General features: G+C 38.7%; 1 protein-coding gene across 7 annotated transcripts in view; it reads right to left on the bottom strand.

Annotated features, from left to right (window-relative positions):
- LOC110829529 (uncharacterized) overlaps positions 1-23,408 on the bottom strand; it is a 475,337-nt gene that overhangs the window by 38,723 nt on the left and 413,206 nt on the right. For all 7 annotated transcript variants that reach the window (XM_087347254.1, XM_087347235.1, XM_087347251.1 and 4 more), the window contains one exon: positions 13,483-13,740. In XM_087347254.1, coding sequence (XP_087203380.1) covers positions 13,483-13,740 — 258 coding nt within the window. The remainder of the gene's footprint in view (positions 1-13,482; positions 13,741-23,408) is intronic.

The raw sequence follows: 23,408 nt of genomic DNA, 5'->3' as shown, positions 1-23,408 counted from the left end.
AACTTGAGTTTTAGAGCCATAAATCCAAGCTTATGTTCACATTTATGCAAGTTCACAACATGAAAATAAAAATAAAGTGGCGACAACTGAAATAACGCTTTCTGCTGTCCTTGTAGCTTCTACCCCCCCTCCCCCGGACCCTCAAACTGTGTGAAATATCAAATTTATTGTTGGGGGGGGGGGAGAAACTATTTGGTTAAGGAAGAGGATTGGGAAACGGAATCAGCTCAGTTCATCTAGTACATTTACGAAGACGTTAGCTTCAGAAGATAGAGAATCCTCCCTTTCAAGTTCTTGGGATTGGTTCGTTGGACTGCAGAGGTAAGACGTGACTCAATCGTGCTATTAACTTAACAAAGGACACCGCCATTCTTAATGGCTTTCACTCTACCCAGCGTCTCCTGTCGTTAGAATCTAATCTTGCCTAAGCCCTAATGGCTTCCGGTACTGCAGTCCGTAGAAAAAGTTGATGCACTCAGAAGTGGTCACTAACAAATAGCGTGTATTGTTATTTATAACTGCGGATGGTCTAGGGCAGTTACATGCCAAATTCTGTATTCTGAAATTTATAAAGAGGAGCACCATTTATCCACTTCCTTGCACCGACTTCTATAGAAGTATCTAATGCAGTAAAAAGGCATTATGTTACCTCATCTTAAGTGACGGGAATCGACTAAAACAATTTTGAAACCGGACGCCAAGGAAAATATTTGGACCTAAGACAGTAGAAGTGAAGATTGCGAAATGTGTGTAATTAGAAGCTTCACAGATTAGGTTCGGTGAAAATAAGAAACTAACTGCACGAAGTAGTGCCCTTGAGAAGCTATCAGTTAGGCCTATGCTTAGCTAGTCTAGACATTTCCCGCTTTATATGTAACCCGAATGTTCATTACCATGTTCCCTAGAGTCCGCCACCGGTCCACATCCTGAATCAGATGAATGAAAATCACGCCCTTCAACTCTAATTCCGCAAAATTCTTTTCAATATCATCTTCCTCCTATGCCGAGTTATTCAGACTTCCAACCAAACCCTTGTACACACTTTATCATGCGCGCTACATGCCCCACCCATCTCGTCCTCCTCGATTTATCATTCTAATAAAATTTGGTATAGACAGCGTTATATAACTTTTAAAACACAAAAACCCCGAAACGCTGACGCAATTTCAAGTACCAACAGTATTCAATCTGAAGCCAGGTTCCATTTTATTCTATCTTAACCGAATTTCTGCTTTATTCAACTTACAAAACCGTTTTTAGCTTAAGAGAGAAATTACGGCAGAAACAGCTGCTGAAAGCCATTCAAGTGTTCAAAAACTATGTCAAGTGCAAACGAGGTCAGATTTTTTTTCTGCGTAATAAAAATCAGGATTTATCGGGTTACATTTGTTTAGTGTGTAGGCTTAAAACAAAATTACGGAAACCGATAACTGCCAGTTTTACTAAAAAAAAAGTTTATAATACTTTTTACCTATCGGATTAATATCTTTAGTTAGACCGTCGTAAGGAAGAAATCCTGACGGTAAGAAAGAACATTTTAGCCTTTCAGAAAGTAGGAGTCAAATGGTGGGAATGTCAAAACGTAAGCACATTTGAAGTATTTCTAAACATTCTATGTTTCATACACAGATTTTAGAAACGTTCATAAACCTGAAGTTTATTGACAGCGTAAGGGATAAACATATTTTAATGAAATTTAGTGCATGGTAATAAAAAAAATCATCCGGCCACCTCCATTTTCATTCCATTAGGACTATCTTAAGACTGCTTTATAGGAGCATAAATAATTCTTTGCTTCAAAACGACTGCAGGTTACAGTTTATTTGTTACCATGGTTACCTGAGGAAGGGGAATCCTCTCTGATGACACGACCCTGTTAGACGCCCCACCAACGCGGATGCCATTGATCACAGCCAAAATCAGGGCTCTCTAGACTGAACTTCGTTTTACTTAGTGTTTTGTGGACTTACAACTTCATGGAACACAATGCAACATCAAAATAGCATTTGAACCACATCAAATGTTCTTCTTTTTGTGTGGAACGCAGAGCGTGAACAAATTAAGACCAACGAATGGAGTACCCAAGACTTGTTCACACCTCAGACTTCCCTTTCCTCTTTAAGTTTTAATTAACTTCTCAGTCCTGCCCCTCCCCAACCCCCAAAAGCAGGTCACTCCCCAATTGCTTTCAGGGGATTTGACTACGTAAAATCAGAACAAACCATACGGATAGGCATGAAACCACAACAATGAAGTGACCGCGCAATTTGCGGTTCTTTTGTTACTCGAATTCTCTCCGCCACCACGTGATGGAGGTACGGTCACACCGCACTTATCGTCCGCTGAGTTGAATTTTGTATAATGTGAAAAGAATCGCTAGTTCACTTAATCCAAAATCAAACCTAAACCTTTGTGTCTGATTGAGTGAAATAACTTACGCGCAGGGAAATTTCGACATCAATCACGAGTAAAGCAAACGAGGAAAATTTCGACAAAAATGAACAACAGAAGAGCAAATACAATTGTATTTTCCTTCTTTCATTAAACAATACATTGTATCGTAACTTAAAGGCAAAAAAACAGGTAAAAACAGCGTGTTAGTCATTTGCCTACCATGTACAATGTCCTTTTCAAATGCCTAGTTCAGTGGCCACAATGTCGCCAGCCACCAAAAGAAAAAACATATATTCAAGCGAATTGTTCCATTTCTGCAACATGACAGAAACAAAGGTCTATCATGATGAAAAATTTCTAAGTATGGTAACGTGAGTAACTTGTGATATCACATTAAAATAAATGTCAAGGTTTCTACAGATCACGTAGCATGATTAGAATAACGAAATGTATCAGTTAAACCTAAAACGTACGATGGGTTTTATATATGGTTAGGATAGGGCAATAAGGAATGCATATAAAATTTTGGTTTGGAAACTCTTTTGAAAACCAGAAAACAGATACTAGGATAACATTAATATGAAGAATATGAGAACGAAGCTGGCTCATAAGACAGTATATGACACCATCGGTTAAGGAACATTCAGGTTCCATAAAAGGGGGGGAATTTCTTGAGTTGAGCGACCACTAACTCCTCAAGAAGGATTCTGTTCCATACAGTCTGCTGGTTGCCCAAACTCACATGCATAGACTGTGTGTGCCACACCCTTCCGATGTGACTCGAAAAGTCGACTTGTCTCCGCTTTCATTGCGTCTGCCTTCACAGTGCTGCCTAAAACTTGTTTTACCACTTCAATGAAGTCTGTGTTGTTTTCTTACAACTAAACCTCAAAGCGATCCCAAATTCTGAGAGCAGGCTGGGGCGTTCGTAGAGCTTCGAGCACGCTAATTACAATGCCACTATAAGAGGAAGCTGGAAAATGTGTCGGTATATCTTGTATAACACGAAAACAACTTCAAAAAATAACTTCTGATTTACTATATTAACCACGGTATACAGAATGCTCTAAAAACCGAAGAGACTGATTTCATAAGGTGAACCTGCTATTTCTATTTGGTTCGATTCACTCGATTAATGCCATTACAGCCAACAGACTACTGCTGCTGCCATTAATGCTAATAAAACTGCTATTTTGCAACTACTGCTAAATTACTTCTACATTAGTTTTCTAGCAGCCGTCACAAAATTGCATGTTTCAAGGTCACAGCAACACGATCAGTGAAGCCCGGTGAATGAAGACAACTCAGAACTCGCAGCGCATAAAAGGCAGTAACCGCGCATGCAATTTCGTGATGTCTACTATAGCTCTTTTTTACAGGCTTCAGGAAATCTGTAGCAATGTGTAAGGGCAAGATGTAACCATCGATACATGGATGTATGTGTATCGATATTTTTACAATGGTGTATATAATACAACTGAGTTCTTCTGGGACGACTACAAAGGGCTCGTGTTATTGGCCAAAAATTAATAAAGGGTTCATGAAAGCCACTTCCAGCCCCATGCAGCACACCCGTTTTCATGGTTGCGAAAATGTCGAATGTGTTCTTTCGGGTTGCATACCATACACGGCGTTACAAACCAGAAGGTTCTCACAGCGGTGAGTGAAACGATGTCTTCTGGGTTGCAGCGCCGAGTGGTCTGGCAGGAGTTTACCAACGTCTCAGAGGTTCTTGCTGACTATAATCACGGCAATGAATACTAAATAACATAACGAAGCCTGATTTTAGTTTATTATTAAGACATACGTTCGTTTCATTACATATAACTTACAATTTTGTATTTTTGCCCTGATGTTTTTGTTTTATTCCTGTATTAGTTTTGCAACATGCTATGCTCTGAAACACTGTTCGCATGAACCAGCTCAAACCTACCCTGCTGCTTACTCCAAAACCTCGTTGTTATGTCAAGATACACAGACAAGTGTCAACTACAGAACTGTCGACGTTAGCTTACGTTATGATTAAGCCGCATATTCTGTATAGTGTTTCGCAGTGGCGCAGTGCAGGGCATAAAGAAACGTATCGACCAGACAGCACTAATCGCTCACTGTAATTACCTTGTCACACAGACAAGCAAACACCTCTTCGAAAATACACCCTTGACTAGGATTCAACACTACCATGATTAAGAGATGTTTCATGCAATAGGCGTTTCCCAAACAAGTGAGATAATTTAGAAAACTAACACGGTTACTGATAATGAAATTCATGTTCAGAATTATACTCTGGCGGAAAGACAAAAATGTTAAGTGATTACATTTCTGTATTCACAGCTAGGCTAAATTTTAATTTCAAATTTTGTAGTTGAAATCATCATCAAAGCAAACCACTCTATTATGAAATATTTTGAAACCAATAACCGCATCAGCAGAGTCAAAGCCTGCAAATTAACACGATCAAGAGCCATTTGCATCCACCTCCGAGCCTCATACCCCATCTTAAGACACATCTTAATTTTATCTTCCCATCTCCTTCAAGGTCTCCCAAGTCAAAATGTTCCAAGGGGTTTCCCGATCAAATTTTTGATATATTACCTGTCTCCCATAACATAGCTCTATGTTCTTCACTTAATGTGAGACATCGGATTCCACACTAACATAAAACAGCGAAAATACACTTTTCAATATAATTCAATTTCCGAAAAGTAATTCTCGTTCTATCATATTCTGATTTTTATACATTGTGGAAAAGTGACATTACGTCAATCCGACTAAGAACATGGATTTATTGGTCTCATTGAGAAGTTTATAGTAGCTCAGCTGGTCAAGAAATTTCACGCCATTTATGCAACCAAATGGTTCCTTACCACCGTGTTCACAGAAGCCGAAAATATATTCTATAATGAAATTACAAACAGGAGAGTCGGTCCTTCGACGGTAACTGAACTGGGTGCATTTTGAATCCCAGCCAACTGAAAACTGCTAAACTAAACCTGTTCGGTGGCGAGAAACAAGCTACTTACTATTCCCTTCTTCCGTTCAGAACTGATTACTTTATTCTCACTTAAAGAAGCCAAGGACCTCAAGAACGTTGTCCGATCGTGTCTGAATTTTCAACAGGCTTGGTGCTGGAACATAACAACGCTCGGGCTTAAGGAGAGTTGTAACGTACAACTCAACCATTCGCTCTGAAATTCATTAACTTCATTCTGCTCAATTTCCTTTCCTCATAGGCCTATAATTACATCTAAAAAGTGTTTCGCATTGGATTTTAATGCAGTCATGGTATAGAAAACCTATCACACGACATCAATGTCAACATCTTAGGAAATCAGTTCGTTGCTCAGCTATTACATCATGAAAATCAATTAAATGTGCGGCTTTTCATATAACTTTAAAACACGCTACACTTCTTCGTCTTCGTAAGAAACAACAGCACCAACTACCGAAATGCAAAGATCGTGCTTTCGTTACAAATTATAGACCTCCTATAAAGAACGTCGGTTAATATCTACCAAACTGCACGGTGCAACTGTCCAGAAGACAGTCGGCGCGAGATACTCAAATCTCACAAAATTAAATTCATCAAACATCTTTGTTTGGAACCCGTAGCAATTTAAACACATTATTTCAGTACTATTATAGACGAGACATTAAATGTATTTGGACAGGCATGACCACCTCATTGCGTTTTATTTACTGCATAAAACAGCACAAATTTCACTGTAATCACCTCGAAATATGAGCAGTGTTACATAGGACTATTTTTTCCGTACTGCAGAACGAAGAAGGAGAATCTCAATGCAAAGAATTCAGTTGCCTAAGGGACGCAAGGGGTGGATACAGAATTTTGGTAGGGAATCCTTTTGGAAAATGGCCACTTGGCAGACCAAGAAGGAGATGGGAGGATAATTTAAAGATGGATCTTAGGGAGGTGAGCTGTGAGGATGGTAAATGGATGGAGTTGGCTCAGGATTGTGGCTGGTGGCGGGCTTTGGTGTTGTCGGTGCTGGACCTGTGGGTTCTGCTATCAAGGATTTAGTTCGGCCTGATGTATGCACTGAGCAGTGCGTTATTGTACTCACGAATAACAAGTGGTGCTACGGGCAAAGTTATCCTTGTCCTCACACAAGATCTGAATTATTTGCGGCTAACAATTTGCTGGTGCCGGGGTAAAGATGTATAAGGCCTAAAAGTTCAGGAAACGAAAACTAATTTTCGCAAGGTTCTCACAAATAATGTTTATTTGTTTTTACAAAAAAAAAAAAACAGTAATATAATTATATTATTTACACACGAACTTAAGGTTCAAGAGATAATTTTGATATGTTTCAGGTAATATGAAATATAGGCTGTAAAGCAGCGATCATACTTCGGTTGTAGTTTTTGGACTTACATCCCTTTACGAAGGCACGGGTTATGGTTACTATGAATGGCTTCAAAGGGACAAAGACCATTCTGGAGATTTTTAACATCACACAGTGCACATCGCCTGAGCACGTCGAGTGTTTCAGTACTTGGTACGAGGACTACGGGAACAAAAGCTCCACTGCGGTTTAGAATCATAGAACCTAGAGAAAAATTAAGTTCACGGGCTATTTCTATGAATATAAAACAATAACAATACGGACTTGTAGTAGGAAAACACAAGACCACAAGACATTAAAAACCCAGACCAATATCGACGTCTTGACCACTGTAACAATCAAAAGTATCACATAAGTAATAATTTATTATCGACTATCCATTGAAGTTAATGCAACTTCCAATCCACATTCAAATAACGTATTTAAGTATTAGTTCATATTTCTCACATCCATTCTTCTACAAATCAATAAAATACGAACTTTGGCTGATTGTCGTAGAGGTATTTGATATAATACTGACGGAATGCTCTAAGTTGACCGACGAACCTCATTATTCGCTAAATATACGTTCGTGGGAAGACAGTAAACCTGATCACAGACTGATAACTATATATACTCTTTTAAATACGCACTTCTCTCTTCGCACCTTTTAGATCCAACTCGCATGGCTAATACGAAGTATTTTTATTTTCAGCGACATGGATGCGAGAAAAAATAGGTCTTTATAAAACGCACTGGTCGATTTTTAGAGATTTCGCTGTAGGATTACAACAGCATTGCGAATCGCGGACTGGTTGCTGAAGAACTGGGTAAAACTCGCCCAAAATGATCACAGAACTATTTTCAAAGAAATTCTGTGATAATATATCCCACCCACTGTTCAAAGATCGATGCGATGGATTTTGGAATGGGAGAATATCATGCAACAATTGTCAGACTGATCTATGTTTGGGATGTTATGGTTAGAGCGTTGATGATTGTATTGCTGTTGTGATTGCAGAAGATGGTAGATCTATACGCGAACAGAGAAAATGAGCGAACAGGAAAACATGCAGGGCAAAATAACGGTCGATGCTGATAAATGATGGTGAGGACAGAGATGGTGTATATGGGTTGGAAATGAAGTTGGATCAGGTGAAGTGCAGCAGTACCGCTGTGAGAACCTGAAGTGTGGACATGATTAAGGGACGTTAGTTCATCAAGGCGGCCCAACACTAAATCAACTGCAAGAACAACTTGACGTAACATTAAGAGCCTGTTGTAAATTAGCCGTACGTCGTTCATGCAGACAAGTCATCACGCCTTACAGTGCAGGCTCCGACAGACGGTAAGAGCACAACCAACCTAAATGTTTTTTTAATAGACTACACGAAAATCATAGTTGTATAGATTTTATCCTAAATGGAACAGATGAATCATTTCCGCAAATCCATTTATTTGGCTGCATGATCACACAGTATTTTTTTTACACTCAATGTGGTCTGCACAGTATAAGTGTCATTCGAACTATTATGAAATATTCAGCGACAGATTTTGAAACTGTAAAAGCCCCCTTCTATTGCTGATTACATAATATGCATTGATTTTCACGAAATTATAAAAAAAATAAACAAAATTCTCACTGATATTTCAGGTTTTCAAGGAGGCGAGTTTAAAGACGGCTGTCCTCTGGGTTGTCGCGACGTGTAGTCAGGCAAAGGTCATAAACGTTTTAGAGGTTCTTACGGCCTCCATCATCAGGGCAATTTCCGTGATGATAGAGGAAGTACCTATTCTACCTACACGGCAAGACATCAAGTTTAAGACCCTGCAAGAAAACAGGCAGGACTGTTAGCCTTATAATTTTATATATTTTAATTCTGGTTTTGTAAGAATAACATCAGCAAAATTAATCCCCCTATGTTAATCTCATTTTAATATATGTGTTCTGCCGGGGCAAATATTTTCGAAACGCTGAATTAACACCATATTCAAGTCTATTACAACTGAAAATTAACACATACAGAGATGTATGCTTATGTTAGACCACTCACTACTGACCAATTAACGAAAACCTGTGAGAATTATAAACATTTTATAAAGTTTTCTACCAGAGTATGGTTAAGTACCCAGGAAGTTTGATATTGTATTTCGACATTACTAACTGTTACAAGTACAAAATAAAAGCAATATCTTAACTAGTGTAAGTTAACAACTCTAGAAGAATTGGTCTATTTATGTGCAGATAAAATAATCACAATTTTAGTACAACCAAAGATTTTCATTCTGTAAATAGGTCCACTCGTTACATAGAAACATACATTATGTGCATAGAATCTTTCAATTTTACAACGTTTATAGCGAAATCTCTTTCTGGAAACCAGATCAGAGACTTGAGTTAAAATTAAACCGCATGTCCCAAAATAAATTAAGTATGCGGGGTAAGTTCGTCATTTTTCACTAAAATGTCTACACCCACACAACAAAAGTACAAGAAAATTAACTATACATCTTACAAAGTACATGCACATGAAGTTATAACGGGCTCATCAAACAAAGGGAAAATGATTTTAACGTCGTAAATTATTAACGCTAATATGATACAAAGAAATTTCTTATGCAGAAGCAAGTCAAATTACCATTTCGGTTTATTAATGACAGGAAAAAAGAAACAGACGAAAGGCAAAAGGGCATTTTGCTTTCACGCGACCAGAGGCAGAATAACGACATCGGGGTTGACTTTGTTATGTTCTGCATTACAATAACGGCAAACCCTGCAGGTAGTAATGTAGACCCATTAGTGGAGGTAAACGGGCAGGTATAAGCGCTAACGTCACAAAAACATTAGGTCTACATTTTTCAAAGCTCACACACAAACACACGAACGTACAAACACGTATGCACACACGAATATAAGGACTTGAAGGGGAATCTAATAAAGAAAGTATTTCAGTAGTCAAGTAAATTAAAGAAGTCCCACTACACGCCACGTAGGTCGCTTGGGGGAGAGTAGGTATAGCTCCTACTCATTCTCGACCTCGGCACTAGATGGGGGTGAGTGGTCAGCATCACGCCCAGGCCGGCTTTACCCCCGGGAAAGGACCCCGGTACCCATTGGATAGGAGGTTGGGTGGGCCCCAGAGCCGGTCTGGACGCAGAGGCTAGAAGAAAAATCCTCTGCCTCGATCGGGGATCGAGCCCCAGTCGTCCAGCACGTAGCTAGTCACTATACTGACTGAGCTATCCCGGCTCAATTTAACAGAAAATGTACAATTATTCTTTTCGACTTTATTCATCATCTGAATCCAGCTTTCGAAATGTCGTATTTTATAATTTCGGTGGTGGTCAAGACTAAAATAACAATTTTACACATTGGAATGCACTGTCACAGACCTTAAAATAGGTATTTTAAATGAACATAGGTAAGAATAAAAGTAAGTACTTTTTACTCCACATATCTTTATTTTTCACGTATTAGAATGCATTAATCTCTTTCTGTCAGACTGCTGTTACCTTCAAGGTAATGAAGAATTTATTACAGCCAGGATAGGAGACACGCATTAACCGTAAGAAAATGAAGACTTTTGCACCTGAAGGTGTCTAAGTAATTAAAACCAATACGAAATATATTAATATCGAGAACCAGATAACGAGAAATAAATTATTTATATGGTAATGTGACGTGATTTAAATTTTCATTCAGCTGAGAGTGTTATATATTTTACAAGAACAAAGAAACCAAAACGAAGCAGCAGTAACTTAGCTAAGCTAATTGGTATTGGTTGAAAGCAAAAGAACAAAACTGCCTGAGAAGATATGAAAATGATCCTACACAATGAAATACAGTATATACAATAAGATGATTTCGAATTTCAAGGAAAGATCCACAGACATATTTCTACCCCTATTGTTCGTGTAATTCTTAGAACATGAGTATCAACTGAGGCGTATTCATTTGTTACTGGATTCTCGTTACTTCTACGAGGGAACAAATATCGCTAATAAGCTAATATTACTCCAGATCACGTGTTCTACTGCTGCTAAAAGATGTATTTATTCTCAGTGTACTTCAGAACAAAATAAACAATGTATGTAAGATTTGAGGTTTTCACAGCGGTGAGTATGAAGACTTCTGTCTTCTGGGTTGTTGCGCAGTGTAGTATGGTAGGTGTTTACGAACGTTTCAGAGGTCATACTGCCTCCGTCATCAGGGCGATGAGCCACCATCCTGATGACGGATGCAGTCCACCAGAGAACACGGCACTACAACCCAGAAGACAGCCATCTTCGGAATGGGTGGCGCCGTTGCAAGTTAGAGCACATAAAACCTTCAGTATTTTTATAAATGCCAATTAAACAACCGTAATTGATGACGCTGGTCATATTAACGTTGTTTCTTTAAGACCTTCCCTTTTACGCCAGAACACAAGCGATATCTCAGTGTAGGAGTAAAAGTAGGTGCAGATACACCAACATTTTACGGCTTAAGTTTTTGGATTTGGTGTTGTAACCAACAATATTACAATTGTGACTACTGAGGAGGTGGATTCTCGTCTTTGGGGGTAACAGCAAACAGCGCGCTCGTGAGTCAGGGGTCTCACTGTTAAGTGTTGGATCGCATGACAGTGCTTCAACCCCTATTATTATGGCATGGGAATAGCGAGAGGGGCTACGCCAGGCGGGGGGCGGGGCCCCCGGAGAGTAGAAGAAAGGGATAGAAGAGATGCTGCCCATTTTTCATTTGGGAACGATCAACTGCTCACAACAACAATAATACTTGTTGGCAGTCAACTCGACATGTGTTCTATTTATCTACACGAGGGGATGTGGAAACCAATCGACATAATGTTCTCTTTAGTTGCTCTTTTGGCGCGTATTTCTAAGTTAAATTCTTATGTGTCTAAGTTTATGCCATTGGCTCCCTGTTCTCAGTAATTATTCAGCTCTTTTCCTCAGAGTTTCAAGACCAATTCTGCAGCTTTACGTCTGACATCATTGCTAAAACGGACCAAGAATGTTACGTTCAGAATTAATTTGTGATGAGTGGGTACAGAGTCATCGATCAGTTTCTAATACGAAATAAATGCTATCTGAATCTATTTTGTTCTGCCATCAAATAGTTTTTGATGGATAAATAAATCAATATAATACGTTATATTGTAATTCGCTCATTTGTTTGTCAATAAGATGATTTATAAAAAAAGTATGTACGAATTAATTAATTGATTAATAACTCTTTCGTTCGTTATGTTTTTACATTTCCTGCAATCTAATAAAAATTTTACAACATTGTCTATTACACACATAAGAATTCTGGCAGGTTTCAATATCTCGAGCGCAGAGGGCAGTGAACACATTCTCACATTTACGCTGTGCCCATCATACCCTGGTCACCGACCATGTGATTTGTCGCAAAGTTTGTTTGTCCTTAACGATGTCTGGCTTCACTGCACGCTCTAGGGGCATGAGTATCGGTGGAGAGACATGCGAGATAAAAATATATCGACTTCCCAGATGTTCATTACAGGTAACGGAACCGAAATGATTCCTTCTCAATAACAATTTTATCGAGTTTATAAGATGTACTCCATACAGAGAAGAGTTATGGAGGTGTATCTCTAGGCATTTCGGAGGTAAGTAGGTTACCTTTACGGCCTGGCAGCTGAATTTCTGAGAAGGAACCAAAATACCAGTTGGAGAGGAGGTTGGATGGCCCCCAGATCCCGTTTTGACGGAGTCAAGAAGAAAAATGGGTTCGAGATTGGTCACTTGGTCTTTATTGAACGCATGTTGCGTGCCCAGGTGGTAAAGAAATTGATCATTTACACAAAGCCTAAATGTGCATTATTGTTAACATAGAAACCTGTTTTGGTTAGCTTTTAATCCAGTCCACATTCTCACAATCAGTTTATCGCATGTTTTAATGTTAACTCCCATTTATACCTAAGTGTCTAAAGTGGCTTCTTACCTTCAGGTTTCAAGACTAAAATTTTTCATGCATTTCTTTTCATCCTTATGTAGGTCGCATGCGCTCCTATATCATATTCCTTGATATAATAACCCTAATAACATTTGACAAGCACAAATTATGAATGCCCTCGTTACGTAATGTCGCTACATGTTGGTAATTATTGTATATCGAAGAGACCGAATAGCATTGCTCCAATTGTGAAATAAATAATAAAAACAATCAGAAATGTTGGTAGAGTATGCCATTTATTGTACTGTATCTGCAATTTTCCGTATAATTTGGGCAAATATAAAGATAAAAAGGGCGTAAAACAGGTCACAATTTTTGTTCAAAACTAATTTCGCTTCAATAAATGTTAGCGAGTTACGCTCGAGATCAGTACTGATGCGAATTTGTGTCTTTACGTGACGTTTCTGTATGTATGGTCTGATTTTAGCCAAAACTGCAATATGTCACAAAATTTTAGTAACCCCTCCCCCAAAATCTCATTTCATAAAAATATGTTTAGAAATTCTGTAACTGTTACATAAAGGCATACGAAGAGGCACGGTGAAGCCATCAAGCGAATTTTTAATATTTTCTATGTGAACACGCCAAAAACTGCAGAATACGACAATAAAAACTGCGAAACGCCATCTCTTGTGAACTAGACACGGACAAGCAGAGTTTCGGATAAACCGACACACTTTTTAAGCACGTCACAGAACATTCAAAAGCGGAGTTTCCACAGGACATACAAAATAGGTTTATGGATTTCCGAGCTGAGCTCACCTGTACTCTCAGTGCCAGGCACGTCGGGACAGGCCTGGTAGCGTAGCAGCAGCCGCGACTCGTCAGTACAAGAGTCCACCCTGGACACAGGGCTGCTGCATTCCCCGTAACCTCTGTTGTACGTAAAGGTGAAGGGCGGTCCACCTCTGAAAGGGCATTCCGTGGGCCCTGCGTCGGACCGGAACATGGAGAACAGAGTGGCGTCGCCAGTGATCTGCCCACAGAGGTTGTCAAGGCTGTCTCTTCTGTCGCAGTAAGCTGAAACACGCCAAAGCACACGAATCTAATTGTCTAGCGCGACCCACACTTTATCCTTTGAGGCAGAAAAAGAGACAGAGATACATTGATAGAAGAGAAAGTGGAGGGACGTCATATTTAAAGGGAGGAACATATTTTTCTTTAAACCTCCGGCTTCAATTCTTAATCCAAAGCAGAAAGACCCTCCTCAACACCTCTCCTTCCTCCATCTCCCATCACTTTACCTTCTCCACCTGCAAACGTCTTACCTTCTTTGCAGACAATCAGGAGGACAAGCGGGCACTTGCTTTGTTATTGTAATTTTATGCAATTTTTAAAATAACTCATTTAGAAAGGTCACAGGTAATTGAAACATTTTCATTTGTTTCACGCAGATTATAACAGACACGCGTTCCTTCACTAAAAAACTCCGGGAAACGTCTCTTAAGCAAGCGTTTGCCAGTCGGACACTTCAATGTCCTTGGATTTATATGACCCGATTTCAAATTTCTCAGCGTGGCTGTTCTACAGATGTCTGCACGCCATTCGTGTAAACACGAACATATTTATTCAGAACACACAATCACAATTAATGCATATCGCTGACTGCATAATCTTCGCAGATGAAGTACTGCACTATGACACTTTTTATACAGAAACTACGAGATTAAAATTTGTATTATTGAATATGAGTAATGATGACACAAAACATATTTCTGTGGCAAAATACAAACGCACGTATCAGCCTACATTTTATTACATTATATGCGTACACATATACATATATACTGTAACAGCAACACACATTTAGTGAATTTTATTTAAATATTAGCTCATTCAAATATTGAAAAGTGCATTAATTGAGAACTCTACAAACGGCTAAAAATGATAATCGAGTTAAGAATCGATTTATTGTGAATGGGCCTAACATTTCCTCCTACCTATTATTACAACAAAAGCTGTGATTATGAAAGTACATAATACAGTGAAAACGGGTTCCGTATTATTTTTATCACATTTACTGTATGCTATATTAAAACCGAAATCCATGTAATGCGATACCAGATACTGTCTTGTACATCACACCGAAAAATTATTTTGCGTCAGCTTGAATTTCTTCATTCTATCTATTCTGGTTGAAGAACATTTTCATAAGCTGCTGGTCTCCCAGGTTTTAACGCCGTATGGATCTGTAGGTAGATACCAACTGTCAGGAAAAGCATACCGTCTCTATTTCAGCCCTGAAAATGGACACAGTATGTTCCTCCGTAACATATACCTACAAGTCCACACGGCGTTACACCCAGAAGACCAACATCGACATCTCCACCGCCGTTAGAACCTCTGATCTCACATTTTTATAGACGTTTCGTAAAATCATCCGAAGTACTAAAATAATACAGAATATCTGAAGTTCAGCTACTTGTTTTCCATTCAGGCATGTAAATACACAGGCGACTTCCGAGGTATCCAGTCACATCAGAACCCTGATGATGGGGACAGAGTTTGTTCCCGAAACGTCGGTTTACTACGGTAACCAGTTGACGCGGCTGATTGCCCGAGAAGATTTTATTGATTGTACTCGTCGCGAAAGTCTCAAATCCTATATATTCCGGGTACTGACGTAATTTATATCTGCGATTTTCTCCGTTGTCCTCTGTACAGTCAAAGGTTTTGCGATGGATCGATTTTCCACTCAAGAGCCCTACCAAATATCTAGCAGATTAAATGAAACAGAAACCTCACGTCATTAACTAAAGCGACGGAAAGGGTTGACAAGGAAATAAGAACAGGAAGAGCGAATGCATTTAGCGTGGAACTGGTTTACTGCATAGCAAATGGGATAGGTAATTGCACACTGGAGAGGCAGGGACACAGATCCTTTCAATTCACTTTCCCGATGTTCACAAGGAAAGGAAGAAACGTCATAAGAAACTAAGTCAGGACTGTCTCAGAAGAGACAGCAATTCTAGAATTCGAATGTAGATATGTGCAAACTGAGATTCCTGTGCCTACGCCGGTGAAAATGTCGATGCTACCCTTCTGGATTTTAACTCTTTGTGGACTTGTATTTAGATACCAACGTTTCGGAGGAATATACTGTCTGCATCTTCAGGGCTGAAACTAAATATAAAACAAAAAGCTGACATTAAAGATATCTATATTATTTTAGAGTGTTACGTGGGTTCTCTGTAACCACAGCATAGAGTGTCCTCAGGCTGTGGTTAGAGAGGACGACCTCCAAATATGGAAGACAGAGACTGTATCTAACTGCAAGTCCACACGGCGCTACAACCCAGAAGACCAAAATCGACTAATTTAACGAATACAGAGAATAGACGACACGCATTCTTCTGTTACGTATAGCGGTTTCCAGTTTTAATTTATTACAACGAACTTAGCGGATGCGTGACGAGCACTACTGTCTCATGTTCAGGATGTAAAAGTGTCAAATCTAAGCCCCGAAACTGCTGCCGAAATTTTCTCGTTTTGGTTTTTGGTTTTCCACAATCACTCCAAAAAAACTCCAGAATGCCTTAAATTAGACAAAGACCATTTCCTTCCATACACGTTCAAATTCATCATTCATTAGCCACCTTACCATTAGAATCTTATAGTCTGGGGTATTGACAATGGCGTTATACGAACTACAAATAAATAAATTCGTTACAGGACTGACATCATAATGAAAACAAAAGTCCCAATAAAAATAATTCTGAGATTGAAGATGAATAATTCTTACTGAAAACAAACGTTCCTTAAGTACAATATTCTATCTTAAATTGATAACAGACAAGGTTGAACACGATCAGCTGTTGTTCAGTAAGAAATATATCAAGTGAATATAGTTACTGTGGACGAAAATCGAACACAGATTTTCTACAAAGTAAACAGTAAAAATAATAAGTAGACAAGTTATATTAAAAGAGCATATTACAAATTCTTTTTAGTTTTTTAAAGAAGTTTAGATGACTAACACTATTTTGTTTACTTGCGAGATTTTAATAAAGTGTCTTTCTTAAGCTTGGTCCTTTTTCTGTATCCTTTGTGAATATCCTTTAAGGCGACTATGATGTATATTCCTTATTCAGTATATGTTTGGTGTGAGTTTCTTTGTGAGACGCAGAACGCGTTGAAGGGAATATTTTACAAAAAGAAACGAAAGATGAACTAGTCTGCAGCTAGAATCTTGAGTCTCTCTTGCATTGCATAATTTGCCTACTAAGTTCCTCGAAATGTGTAATTCGAGTACATTAAACCAGAGATATTCACAGCTTATTTGAACTTCTGTTAAAAAATGTTGTTCGCCTAAGAATAATGCGAAAACATCAGCTGCACCAAAGATAGACTCTCCCCTTTGCTTTCTCTTGCTTGCAGGATTATCTTAGACATTCTCTAAACACGTAACTAACTACTTGCAATGACTTCTTCTCGGGTGATCAGCCGTGTATTGACATGCAATCGGATACTGTCTCTGCCTCCATCATCAGTGTTGATGTGATGGAGTTAAGGGTTCTTGGGTTCGCTGCCTGTCCTCATAGATGCAGCAATTTTCAATAAACGTCTTTTTGAAATGTTGGATATCTCCAGCGAGGTTTCGACCCTAATTCTGCTCTTTCCCGTTCTTGTTGATATAATTTTGAACTTCAAATTAACCAGATGATTGTTAAGTCCAAAATAAGGAAATAAACAATATATTCAGAACATAAATAGCTTGAGTATTTAAATGATAGTAGATAAAAAGGTAACAGTTGGTAGGGAAAATGGCGTTCCCTTAATTATTCTCGGGGGGGGGGGGGCATTTCTTTCTAAAAGATTTGAACTTATATTCTGTTTTTTAATGTATTTAATTTAAGTAACTGATTCCTTTAAAAATGTATTATAATTTTACAGATTGGATGAAATCAACCCTTAACATCAATAACAATCACCATAACTCTACTCATCGCCTTGGATGATCGGCACTTATAAACATAATAATTAACGAAAATGGTTGTCTTCTGGGTTGTAGCATCCTGCAGTCTGGTCAGTACCAACGTTTCAGAGGTCCTTTCTGCCTTCATCATCTGGGCCATAACTAACAGCCATCTTCGTACTCACCGCCGTGAAAACCTCAAATCCTACGGCAATGAACTTTCGGGTATCAGAACAGGCGGGAAATTCATTAGTAGCTTCTGAAGATAATCTGTCCTACACGTAGCCAGTTAAAAACGCCACAAACCTGTTCACACATAAAAGAATAAAAACTTTTTGTAAATAAACTGAAGAAACAGAATGCGTACAGCGTACTTAAAGGAAGAATATTTAATTACTGCGTTATTATTATTGTGATTGACAGTCAAGTTACTAACAAAGTTTACTCAGATACAACGAAGCACTAAAGTAAATTAAAACTCAAAATTAAAATATAATCACAACCAAAATATATGAAATTTATTTCGCAAGTAATAATACGTTTATTTACCACATCAGAATGACTACATAACAACGAGACAAACTCTTTCTAGAACTCCCTAAGCCGTAAGGTTAAGAGACATTCACAAATGTTCCCTTGATTAAAACATGGGCGGGCCTGACCTGAGGGACAGATTATAGGAATACAAACAGAGCTGTTCAAATAAGAACCATATGAATTAAAGACATAGCTGTAAGACACATAAAGTAAATGTTTGTTTCAAACTAAAGTACAAATTAAATTGAATACAGCTTTTGTCAGATGTCTACAAGATACGAGATCAAAGCAGATGTGAAAATTATCATGGTATTTACGTTACTTGCCCTGGATATACAAGAACTATGCAGATACTGGAGCGCACACTACAAGCTGTTACAACTAGGACAAAACTGCAAGAAAAAGATTAGTTTTTCTCCTGCCACTCTCCATATAAAGAGGCTGAGTTCGGTGGATTTAGAGGTTTCAGGATCAGCATAAGTAAATACTAAGACAACTTCTGTTTTTGGAACAGAGAGAGTTCAGCCAGCAAAGTGACTGCAATTCAATTCCCAGAAGAGGCAGGCATGCTTCTCTTCGCTACGACGTCCAAAACGGACTCAAGGACCCATATTCAATGAGGACAACTGAAATTCTATTAGTAATTATATTTGTTATTATACTGCTGCCATGACAACCATTCACATGGAGCCCACTTCTACGAAATGGTTATTGTAAATATATGCTTCCATTTGGTGTGTCGCCAGACGGAAAGACAATTGCATTGTTCAAATGCGAATTGATATAATATTATTGTTAGAATAACCGATAGTTAAGATTAAGAAAAATTCGTCGGTGCCAGGGCAAAAAGTCTTAAGAGCAGAGGAAATGAAAAAAGAAATCGGGAAGTCCTCACAAGTCATGTTCATTGATTTCCTCCCATATGTGAAGCAGTTAAAAAGTAATTAATACTAAAATACAGAATCCTTTGCCGATTCTGTAGATATGGACAGGGCTGTCCAGTGCGGCCCAAAATTAATATTTCCTAAGTTATATAATTTACTTATCTGTTACTCTGTGTGATATTTGTCGTTTAATGCTGCATTTAGCCTGTAAATCTATAGCAATCACTAAGTAACTACGAGAATGGTTTCGCATTATGAATCAAGCTTATTTCTTTCGGAACTGAGTGCCAGGTCGCCCTGGAACCTTCGCTCTTAAGGGTAAACTCCTGAACACAATAACTAGATAGATCAGAACGAAATATTTCCATAGAACTTTGTGTACTTTATAGAGAGAGCTCTGCTTGTAACTCACATATCTGTGAGGTGGCATTATCTCTTCAGTATCTTACAGACTACCAGAGGCAGAAGAACAAGAGTTGTGTCAGGCAGCTAAGTCCTTCTGAGAATAAAACCAGACGCTGCTTCAAGGAAGATTACGACACCCGGTTCAGACGGGTGTTATTTCACGTCTGATGTCCACATGTAACGCAGGTCAACCCCATAGGAAACGAAGTCTCTGATGACGAGAGTAACGAATTGTATCTGACAAGGGCTGCCCTAATCTTCTTAGTGACGTCAAACGGTAGCCAGAACGCTTCGGCACTGATTTTCGTTGCTTCAGATTATTCTTCTCAATGGTCCCTGCAATGCTGCACAGAGTAAGCCACCAGGACTAGCGCTGATTCTCTGTTGTGATGTCAGAATTTCACTTAAGCAACTAACATAGTGAGGACAGAGATTCTCAGGGCGGTGAAAATGTCAATGTTCTTCTGGGTTCTGGCACCAAGTGGACAAATGGACTCGTAGATACATGCCAACATTTCGGATAAATACAGTCTCCATCTTCACGGCAGAAGCGACAATCGACATATTACAGTTAGTGTGGGAGGTCTGGATTTGACTAACTTTCAAACTGTCAGAGAACTGATTAGGATGACACGACTGATACCAACTCGGAAACTGAACTCAGATTTGAATATAAGGGCCTAAAATTTATAAATGTCTTCTTTTTCGTATTTCTGAATACATAGTTGGTTTTGATATTATTTTAATGCAGATGCAACACTTTAATGGTTAAGCCTGAAGTACAGTTAGTTCAAGAGCAAATACAACCTACTTTTGCAGATATAAGAACACTGCTACAAAGCTAATCTCATTATACACACGAGTGTTTAAGAGGCGAAAGAACGTGGACCTTCATTAAAGTGACTCGTCATGATTCTTATTGGGCTCAAACACTTTTCTGACCACCTGATTAAATACAAATATAAAATATATATTATAAAAATAAGTAAATAAATTAACTGCGACGTACAAGGACCCCACAATTTCTGTTCAAAGTTTATTCCTTGCAGTGATATGTGCAAAAGCAGATAGGTCATTGGGCACTTTATACATTCGTCGTATAATACATTCCACTCAACTTGGTGGGTGTACTATTTACTGAACTTATTACGTATATAAATGGCAAAAAACAGGCTTTTCAGCTGAAAGTCTTGTATGGGTTTACTAGATAACTAACTCTTCTCCACTTCATAATTCTTTGCGCTAATAATAACAGAAAGAAAAGCCTAAGAGTAGGTGTGAATAATTACAGGACCGTGTTACAGTTCTTTATTCCACAGAATTTTATAATTTGTGTTTTAGATTTGAAATTTTTCGATTACGTTAACCACGATGCGTACTAAATTTTCTTACATAGAAATACACATCAAATGGGAAAATTTTATACTGTGGGCTAATGAAAGATAGCGAAAGTCACTACCATCCTATAAATCAGGATAAGCAGTAAACGATCTAACGAGTAGTCATCAAGAATCTGTCGTAATGCCGAATATGAAAAAGAGTCATATATTTCTGTTGATGATAATGTTATTGTCTATGCATTAAAACAACATATTAAAATAACAATTAACATTTACATCTACACAAACAATGTTTGGATACTTTGAAATAGGTGGACTCTGATAGGGACCTGTTCATATGTTTCCTAGGCAAATGATCCAGAAGTGGTTTGCCGTTGTCTTCTTCTGTGTGCTTAGCCCCGGAGAAAAACTCCGCGATACCTGGACCACGGCCTTGCCCAACACACGTTATAAATCCGGTCACCACCGGGAATCGAACCCGGGACCCCAGGATTACAAGCCGAGCGTTCTGACCGCTAGACCACCGTGACATATTTCGAAATTACAGTATCATCTTCAGGATTTCTGAACATCATCTCCATACCAGATGCAATTTTGTCACTAGCAATGAGATTATACAAAGACACGTTAGAATCTAATGCACGTAGAATTTGGGGATAATTAAAACAGGCTCCTTATGCCATTTATGATTTCACGAAGCGGCTACATGCTACGAAATAACATAAAAGTAACGTATCCCACTTTTGCGCCTAGTAGCGCACTTAAGACACTAGCACCTCTTGAGTAAGAGTACATTCAAAAAGTGTGGATCATGCAAGAAGAACGAAAGATGTACAAGGGAATACCGATGCAGGTGACACAGAAGAAGAAGAAGAAGAATATGTCTGTGTCGACAGGCTTATGTACTTGTTACGTAAGCCTATGTCTCGCGTGCAGACTTCAATAACTTTACGACAGCCTGGAACGGGCATACATTGTAAGTTCTCAATTCAAAGTCCGTATTGAACTACGACAGCGCAACATTAGTCCGGATGAAGTCATCAATCTATTATTAAAGATAAATTCCACTATCATGACGCCTTTATCGTGTGCAGGAGGCTAAAGAATGAGGGAAGATTTCTATACAAGTTCAAGATGGTACAAGGGGCGCTACTTTTGCAGAGATGGGTCTTTTCTTTACTGCTTCTAAAGGGGGAAATGGAGAAACTGAATAAAATAAAAAAGAGAGACGAAGAGAAGGCAAGCACCAACAAGAAAAGCAAATGTGTTGCTATTGTTCAGTAGTGACACAGATACAGGCGGCGGTGGTGTATGCAACCCGCTACACTTTATATCACGCAGCGCAGAGAAAGGGACTTGACAGGGACAAAGGACACGGGGGAGGGGGGTGAGGGGGCAACAAGGATGCATGCGAAAGGAAGACAAAGGAGAGATGGATAGGAATAGGAAATTCCGCATTCACTTGAAGGCTTCAGATGTCACAGACAAAATCCTTGAAAGAGAATGTAAGAAGCAAAAAGGACATTTTTTTATAAACCGACCAAAGTTAAATGGTGAAGAGATTCAAGCTCTTACGATCCTGAAAGATCTTTTTTCTCCGAAATCCCGGCATCTGTGATGACCACACGATGGGAGAACGACGTTTTGGGCCCGCAGGGCACAGGCCTACAAAGTTCCAAGACGTTTTCTGAAAGTAAAACGTTTGTTTTCTTGTTGCAGGTCGCCCTTAAGCAACAGAGTAGTCCAGCGATATAAAAAAATGCATTAGGCCTTAGAAAGTGACGATCAACATGATTAACTAATCTGTCGTTTATCTAATTATGCTGTATTAACTTCAACAGTTAGAAATTATGGGCGTTGATCTGAAATATTCTCACCAAACACTGACAATGTCCTTATTCTGATGTATTCAGATACATGTGTGAAAAATAAAGTGGATGCGTCAAAAAGTGATTCTTTGAAGGTTCGTGTAATGTAGCATCCTGATGATGGCCACAATAGACTCGAAACATGTTATAGCAAATGGATAGTGAACTGGGTGTTTGAAAAGTGACGAACAAGACAAAGAAACAAAGAATTAACCAAACGTAATTCAGACTAACGCAACATAAATTAATTTAACTTAATATAACTTATAGGAAACTAACAACTAACGTAACTTAACGTAACGCAACCTAGTCGAACCTAACCCAAATTAAACCAAACTGAAACAAACTAACACAACCTATCTTAACAAACCAATGGTTGGCTCATTCGACCTAATGTTCGGAAGGTCTCGGGTTCCATCCCAGATATAATAATCAATAGTGATAATACTCATCCTTAAGATTCATTATCATGATAAGCAATCACCTGAAAACAGGAGTACAGCCAACTCCTGACAGGTCGTGTCTTTCGAATATACCTCAGTCAATTGGCAATATTCAACCTAACGTTGACCAATCCGCACAAAACTGAATTCCCTGAAATTTCAATTTACACAATTTACGCTTTGTCAAATCTCACTAAAATCCATTTAGTAGTATTTGGGTTAAAACGTGCCCATGGACAGTCACAACCACCACTCTACGTGCCCCTTGCATACATTTTGAAGAAATGGCCCATAAA

The sequence above is a fragment of the Zootermopsis nevadensis genome, unplaced genomic scaffold (genome assembly GCF_977971745.1).
Source record: "Zootermopsis nevadensis isolate Lab colony 2312 unplaced genomic scaffold, Znev_1.0 Znev_ptg000001l, whole genome shotgun sequence".
Taxonomy (NCBI): domain Eukaryota; kingdom Metazoa; phylum Arthropoda; class Insecta; order Blattodea; family Termopsidae; genus Zootermopsis; species Zootermopsis nevadensis.
The sequence above is the reverse complement of the archived record's forward strand: the minus strand, read 5'-3'. Positions and strand labels throughout refer to the sequence as shown.